This window comes from Ctenocephalides felis, unplaced genomic scaffold (assembly GCF_003426905.1).
Source record: "Ctenocephalides felis isolate EL2017-DRISC unplaced genomic scaffold, ASM342690v1 CF-g0.4_SCAFFOLD_01170, whole genome shotgun sequence".
Lineage (NCBI taxonomy): Eukaryota > Metazoa > Arthropoda > Insecta > Siphonaptera > Pulicidae > Ctenocephalides > Ctenocephalides felis.
The window spans coordinates 16049887-16058339 of record NW_020537324.1 but is presented as its reverse complement, the minus strand read 5'-3'; the positions used below and the strand labels follow the sequence as shown (position 1 = coordinate 16058339).

General features: G+C 30.8%; 1 protein-coding gene across 1 annotated transcript; it reads right to left on the bottom strand.

Moving 5' to 3' along the window:
* Positions 1 to 2177: 2177 nt before the first annotated feature.
* LOC113366730 (cleavage and polyadenylation specificity factor subunit CG7185-like) lies at positions 2178 to 6616 on the bottom strand. The gene is made up of 4 exons (XM_026608385.1): positions 6372 to 6616; positions 4019 to 4824; positions 3455 to 3814; positions 2178 to 3258 (listed from the first exon to the last, which is right to left on the bottom strand). Exons 2-4 carry the CDS (start codon positions 4713 to 4715, stop codon positions 2327 to 2329), a joined length of 1989 nt encoding a protein of 662 aa, XP_026464170.1. The 5' UTR covers positions 4716 to 4824; positions 6372 to 6616; the 3' UTR covers positions 2178 to 2326.
* Positions 6617 to 8453: the final 1837 nt, after the last annotated feature.

Sequence of the window (8453 nt, the reverse complement as noted above, 5' to 3'; positions counted from 1 at the left end):
TTAAATTTAATTTAATTTATTATATTTGTGTAGGATTATTCAAAAAATATATGAAGGTGCATCTGAAATGCAAAAGCTACTGAATAAATGAAAAAGTATATTTCAAGTTCAATATTCTAGGAAGATGGATTAGAGTCGGAATTCAACGAATTCTTGGGTGTTCTTTTGTTTACATATCATCTGTCACGAGCAAAATAAGATATTATCTGTAGTAAACCGCACAACAATTGTTAGTACACAAAAATATAACTTACGATGAATAAATATATCGGTTATATATCTACATAATCGGAATCTTATCACAAAATACAATAACATTTCATTCTACACAAAAAAATACATATTTCTTAACTCACCTAATAATTTCATTACTTCATTTCGATTTAAGTATACGTCAAAATTGGCATAACACCATCTTATCGACACTATCACAAGTATTTTAATTATAATCAAATATTTAAAAATTTCCATGTTATAAATAATTTTATACTAAATTGTCAATCACAACTATACATAATGTCATTTTATTTACTTCACCCACGCGCAAGAAGCTTCAGACACAATAAACACAGGTACTTATAGAAACAAACGCACATTTTCACTTGAAATACTAATTATTAGGCAGTGGCGATTAATACATAAATTAATTTGTTTTCTGTAATTAATTCAAATGGTAAGCATAATAATTTAATTACTATCTACATTGTTCTGTTTCATATCAAATAAATATACGCGTTTTGACACGCCACTACCTACAAGCCAGACTTATTTTCTCTTTCTGAAACTTTCAATGCACGAACACAACCCACAGACGTCTTTTTGTTTGGTTTTACGAGTGCGCACGATCATTGACGAAGCTTAGTGAAAGGACATGAGCACGCAACTCGTGGGCTTAAAACTTAAGAAAAATAAACTATCCCTGCAAAATGGCCGCCTATTTTATTTCATATAATTTATCGTTTCATTTATTCAGAGCTTTGTCCCTACATTAATAACTAATTCATATAAAAAAACATTAAGCTTCCTTATATTACTTTATAAAAGCGTTTTCGTAATGACGCCTCTTATTATATCAAGCAAATAGTTTAGGAACGTCTTGATGCCATTGAAACAATTAACAATATATAATCATGCTGATTTAATACATGCAAAGCTCAGTAATGATATGATCATTTACTCCAACATCTACTAGAGTTTTATGTACATATTTTGGCCTTAAGTTACTTATTATCTAAAATATACTTCCATGATTCATATATATTTGCTTTTACATGAAAATCTGTATGTAACCATCAAACCTAGGAATCTAAATTGAAATGATCATATACCTATAATCTGAAATGATCATATAACTATAGTCCAGAATATACATAATAGCCTATTCGTAGAATTAAAAAATATGTATCTTTATCAGATACAGCATTGAGCCTTTTTTAATTTGACGAATTGAATGCTTTATATATTTAATTTCTGTCAACGTCTCAAAAAATCTGTATATATACACATATTTATATTTATAAAAAATATAAATTATACTTTATATTGATTTAGCACCCGATCTTTATACCTAACTAATATATATTTATATTATGTAAATAATATAAATATATATATTTTCTACATTACATATAATTGTTAATGTACATAATTTACACACACACACTGATTGATCTGTGCATGTGTATGAACAAGAGTAAACGTAAGACTATAAATAACCAAGCTATGATGAAAATATTTATACATGAACATATAGAAATAAAAAGAATTTAGTTCTAAATATATAAAGTTACAAGAATACAGCCTAAAACAAAATTTGATTCTTAATGTATAAAATCAATTTTTTAAAAATGCAAAATCATCATAGCTGAAATAAAACTATTATATTTGGTCAAAATCTTATTATTAGTTTATCCATTATGTAATATGCTACATAATCTGGAAATTTATAGTAAATGTAATAAATAGCTAAAATATTTCATGTTCCTTAAAAAAGAAACTTGTTTGTTAAAATGTTATGTTAAAACACAATTGCGTAAGTAATACATCAGGAAATTATATTTTACAATTTTTTATATTATTACATAGTCATTAAAATTAAAAGAATATAAAAATAAATCAAAAAATAAAAGTTAAACATTATAGAAAAATCAATTCTTGTAAAATAAATTAAGTGCAGATATTGATCTTGGAATCACTTTATTTCTTAACCAATGTAAATTACTTTTATTACAAACTACATATGTTATCTGAAATAAGTTTCCCAGAATGCTAGATCAATTTTACATAAAGAATGTTTCGTGGAGTATAATTATGTAATATATTAAAGTTAATGCCTTGATCTATGATCTTCACCACGTCGGTCGCGTTCTCTATCACGTTCAATATCTCTGCGACCATCGCGTTCTCGTTCGCGGTAACGGTCGTCATAATAACCTCCACCCCTTTTCGGAGGCTCTGACACGGGACCGACATCCACTACGTCACCTGGTGATTTGTTAGCCATAGCACGCCCTGAACGACTTGAACTTCCTTCCCTTGATTCTCGATAATGATCATGGCGTTCCCTGTCCCTACTTCTAGATCTGTCTCTATAACTCTCACTGTAATAGCGATCTCGCTCTCTCTCGCTCCTCTCACGATCGCGATCTCTATCGCGTTCTCTATACCTGGACGGCGAACGTTCACGCCTTGGCCTTCTGTGAGACCTTTCACGAGATCTGGATCGTTCCCTTCTTGAAGAACCGTAACTCTTAGTCTCTACCCCATGCAATGTATCTTGCAAGGAGCTGATCAAGATTTTGCATCGATCATCATTAGATACCTTTGACTGTTTAATTAATGAAATAGCTGTTACTAGGGTTTCTATTGCACTGGCATATTCTCCAGCAGCTGCATCAGACACAGCACGTGCAATGGCGGAACTACTAACAGTACGGTTTCTGCCCATGATCTCTTCAAACTCTTTTTCACTGACAGGAGGACTAGATTCTACGACAGGACCAGGGTAAGGAGCTTGTGCTGGTTTGCCAGGCCATGGAGCACGAGGTGGCATTCCACCACCAGCTTGTGGAAAATGTTGTTGTTGAACATGCGGAGGAGCACCAGGGTGCTGTGGAGGACCACCATGTTGAGGACCATGAGGTGGACCAATAGGCGGGCCATGCTGAACAGGGACATGAGGCGGACCTGCTGGTCTAGGTTGGTTGAAGAATGCAGGATTTACATGTGGGGCTGGACCACCTTGCATTTGAGGCGGACCTGAAATGAAATATAATTCTTATTACTTATAAGTTTACTAATGTACATTTTGGTAACACTATCCTATAATAATTCAGTTAGTACATTTTCTTTAAATCTTATAATACAATGATTTCCATACGAAGTATGATTCAATGTATTTAAATAATACCTGTATTTAATAATTACTAAAACTATAAAATAAATCATTAAATACCTTGTGGAGGCCCTTGTGGTGGTCCATTTGGTGGCATATGAGGACCAGGCTGTGGTGGTTGACCAAATTGTCCAGGATGACCTGGAGGCACACCCATATGAGGAGGTCTCTGCCATTCAGGTCGTGGCCCCCGCATGTCCATTTGACCGGGCATACGTGGAGGACCCTGAGAACCTGGTGGACCGCCTTGGAACATAGGTCTCATCTGTTGAGGAGGTCCCTGAGGTGGCCGCTGCATCATTGGTTGCCGAGGAGGTCCATTACCACCACCATTTGGCCGTAATTGCGGATTCCACTGGCCCTGCTGTTGTTGGAACTGCACTGGCGGACCTTGCTGTGGTGGCCTATGCATTGGTGGCCCTATAAGCAAGTATTGCATATAAGTATTGTTATTGAATAATATAAAATCTCTCCTACAGCCACTTGTTTAATATATAAAAGTTAACAGTTTTGAAACAAATATATCATTTTGATCAAACTAAAAAGTTTTTAAATGATATATACAATATATACTGAACTGAAAAAAATTATGGCTACACAGATAAAATAGTGTACTCATACTACCTTGCATTCTCATTGGAGGTCCCTGAGGTCCCATTCCAGGTGGTCCCATGGGCCTCTGTTGGTGCATCATATGCTGAGGTCCCATAGGTCCAGACTGCATATGTTGTTGTGGTGAAGCCCCTGGATGAGGACCTTTAGGTCCAGCATTTGAAGAAGGTGTCGGCCTGCTTTTTGACTGGCTTTCAAATTGATTTAGAGCTTGCTTGGTAGGTAAAGTAACTACTGGATTTTGCCCATGAAGTTCTTTTTTTGGCAACCTGTCCATACACAGTCGCATTGAAGGTTCTGAGCCAAGACTGATCATGCAGAAGCCTTTAGATAAACCATTGGCTCGATTTTCAAAGAATTTGACATCTGCAAAATCTTTTACTCCGATTTCTTGAACGGCTGCTGCTATATCTTGATCAGTTGTCCACCACGTGAGATTTCCAATATATAATTGGTGTTTTCGACCATGGCTTATACCTATATTGTTTCCAGTATGGTGTGTTGCAGTTCCATTAGTGTCTTCAGGTGCATGATGTATTCCACTTTGCACTGCTGTTGCAGCTCCTTCTGTTGGTGGAATGTCATGAGGACCTGTAGGTGCAGCCACTACATCATCATATAAGTCAACATTTTCATTGCCGAATTCATCTTCGGCAAAATCTGGATCAATATCATCCGCATAAAGATCGATATCTCCAACATCACCCATGTTGGAAATTTATATTTAAATTAAAATGATGAACTTTAAGCTATCTCCTTTTTAGTTATGAATGTTACTTAGGCAGTATGGATAAACATCATTTCCTTTACAAAAGTTCCTATAAAACAAAAGTTAATGATATAGCTTATTACAGTAACCATGAATTATTCTCTAAATACTCATACCTTAACTTTAGAATAAATCATTTCTTATAATTATGTGTTCATTAAATATACTGTATGAGCAAAATTCAATAGGAAGGAAATATAGGAAAAAATCATATGCAGAAGTTCTAATGAAATTATTTATTTCTTTCATTTAATAAATTTTTAACATTTTTTGTTTACATAGCTCTTTTGTATAGTAAGAAAAATGTACAAATGTACTTCATATTTTTAATCAAATGCAATAATTTAACCTATTAAAATAGGAATTAATAAAGGTAAATTGGAAAATTACAATAAAATATGATAAAAATGTATTTATGACAGCTGAGATATTTAGGTGTTAAACTATTAAATTTAATAAAGACATAATATCTAAACCAACATACAGATGAATTGAATATTAATCAAAAAAGAAATAATAACAGTTTTTAAAAACAAATTAAATACCTAATTCCCGTATTAACATCTATTTGGGAAACATTTTCATGAATTCCCTCTTAAAATAACAGCATACTGTTTCGATGGTGATATGATGATTACATTTATATAAAAGTATGCACATCTAGCTCATACTTGAGCAGATACAATGTTATGTATAAAAGGTAATATGTACATAAGTTTTATATTATAGAAATATATTAATATATTTTATCATATAAAACAATTGTTGCAAATGTTTCCAAATCAATACACCAAGTTATACTAAAATATATAGTTTATATAAAACAAGCGCAAATGTAATATAATATATGTACGTATCAAAGAATAATTGTACATGTCAAGTTATTTGTATGCGCAAAATTCTTTAATACACATATGAATATATATACTTCGTATATTGAAAGTACACAATATTGAAATTATAAATATGGTTATTAAATGTATGCTGATATGAGTAATTAAAGGCAATGCAGGCTTTTGATTACACATAAAGCAATAATATACATATCATGGCGAAATTACAAGGCACATTAGATTTTTTAACATTTTCAAAAATATTCAGTCATCAATTTTATGAAGAAATATCTATAGAAAACTAATACATATTTATAACCGAATATAACATAGTCTATAACCGCATATAAATAACCAGTAACGTCATATTTTTGCACAGTGCAATTAACAAATTTATACCAGAATATTAAATATATGTATAAATTAATTATTAGAAATTGTAAAATATTACAATCAAAATCAAATAGAATAGATAATGCTAAATTTGAAATACAATATCTCGAAAACAATACCAAATTTGCTTAAATATTTTACATGAAGTCATATATCATATACAAGATTACATAAAGCAGCCATTACAGTCGAAATGGAAGCGAGTCGTCGGAAGCGTCAGAAATTGACTGATACATAAATGCCTCAAAAACTCTCAAAATAATGTACCATTGTATATTCTACTAACAAACAAGTTTTGGCATATTAATATAAGACTACTTTTGTAATATAATAGAAAAAACAGTAATAGTACAATTAAAAACTAGCTAACCTCACTTGCGCTTCTAGCCTTTTTTCTTGCTTTTACACAATTATCTTTGTACATACGTGTATAATTCTATGAGCTAAATACACTGAATGCAAAATCGTCATGTAATATTAGAACATGCTGCATACAACACCAATAATTTATTACAATAACACGCGTTTAACACTTCTAAAAACACAACGCCGCAAAAAAGCTTCGCTGTAATGCATTTTCCTTTACACCATAGAGACACGATCGTTTACATTTAACTTCGGGATTAGCCGCTCAGTCTTATATTTACTCTCTGCTCACTCTACGACGGACGCAGCAGTAGTGACATCTTTGAACATAAATACGAACAATTTGGTCAGTTATGTACTACAATAGAAGGCACCATTGATAAATAAACAAGAACTATTTATATATAATGTATTTATTGAGACATTTTAAAACAAAATATGTTATTTGTATTATATTCTTTAGAATTAAATAATTTTGTATAATCAATAAATGTATATATCAGGTGTTATTTAATTTTGTTATATGCTCAAACGTCCCACATAAATTGAGTTGTTTTTTTGTAACTTCACAAATAAAGGCGCAATAATCTCGAAATGAAACGTTTTTTACTTATAAAATCACAATTATACATAATTTTTTAAAGATGACTTCAAAATTATAAAGATTAGGGTTTTAGGAACCTCATCTCTGTCAAATATTAAGCTTTTCATATTGTATTTCATATTCATATGTAATTTGTTTCACGTCTGTTCAATAAAATTTATCATACACAATTATTAAAAAATATAATATATTGAATTATAAGTGTAAATGGTTTGTGAATATTGAAAGACAAAAAGTTTTGTTTATGATTAAGTAATGTAAGACTTTCCTATTGAAGATATACATTAATTTATAGTCAGTTTTTTTTTAATTTTTTAACAAGTTTTTTTTTAACAACGAATTGAAAAGTATTGATCACCATGAAGCACAAAGAAAGAGTTCAATCAGTTTTATATTATTTTTATACATGTAATACATTATTATTTAAATGCTTTTTTCTTAACTTGTATATTTAAGTTTTACGAATTTAATATATATTAGTAAATAATAATGTTGATAATTAACTTTCCGTAGGGTATGTACGTAATGGGCCGTTTTGAAGGTTTCTGAACATTTTGGCATACCTCAGAAAAAATGTGTGTGTGTGTGTATGTATGTATGGATACAAATTTCCAGTCACGTTTTCGGGCGCACGCAAAACATCAAACGATATGAATTATTCAAAAAACATTCGATTCCTATTGATAGGGAGATGAGCTGATTAGTTTTTGGCAAAGGCAGGCCCAGCCATTTTGAAGATACGGAGCTAATGTGTAAAAAATGGCAGTTTTTGAGAGATCTAAGCATCCGATTTAAGTGCTTCAAAGAACTTTCTGCTTGTCTTAACAAAATAATTGATTTTGGAAAAAAAAAGGTTTCAACTTTTTTTTTTTTCAAAATTTTTTTTTGTATATCGAAAATAATTCAGATTTTATAATTCTTATAAATATTAGACAATGTTACAATATTCATAATAATCTATTTGAAAACATTCAGTATTCCTCGAACATTTTGTTATGGTACGGGAACTTCCAGCAATTTGCCTTAAGGCACGATGCCATACACCCCACTAGTTTTAATTTTCAATCGAATGTTTAATTAAAAAAAAAACAATTCCTAGTCGTTGAAGAAGAGAACATTATCTCCAAAACGTAGAATTACAAAATGAAAAAAAATATATAAATAATTGTTAGAAGAAAAAGGAGGCTTTTAGTTCAGAAAATTAAAAGCAAATATATGTGCACATACACACACACACACCATATATATATATATATATATATATATATATATATATTGCTTCTTTTTTCTTTTTCTTCGACGTTTTGGGGATACAGAGGATGTTCCCTTCTTTAGAAGCTTAATAAATAAACATGTGAAAAATCGAATATATCTTGACTCCACACTTTATAATATTTGAGTTTTATTTTATTTGTATATAAAAATTTGTATAGAGTTTGTTCAAAACTAATTCCATATTTTAACAAATTTTCAATATTTATC

What these genes read in the sequence shown, in the direction of transcription:
- LOC113366730 (XM_026608385.1), bottom strand. Translation starts at nt 4,715, where the DNA reads ATGGGTGATGTTGGAGATATCGATCTTTATGCGGATGATATTGATCCA. An exon ending in ACCTCCAATGAGAATGCAAG is followed by an intron (nt 3,815 to 4,018) that starts GTAGTATGAGTA and finishes ACTTGCTTATAG; the next exon opens with GGCCACCAATGCATAGGCCA. An exon ending in ACCACAAGGGCCTCCACAAG is followed by an intron (nt 3,259 to 3,454) that starts GTATTTAATGAT and finishes ATTTCATTTCAG; the next exon opens with GTCCGCCTCAAATGCAAGGT.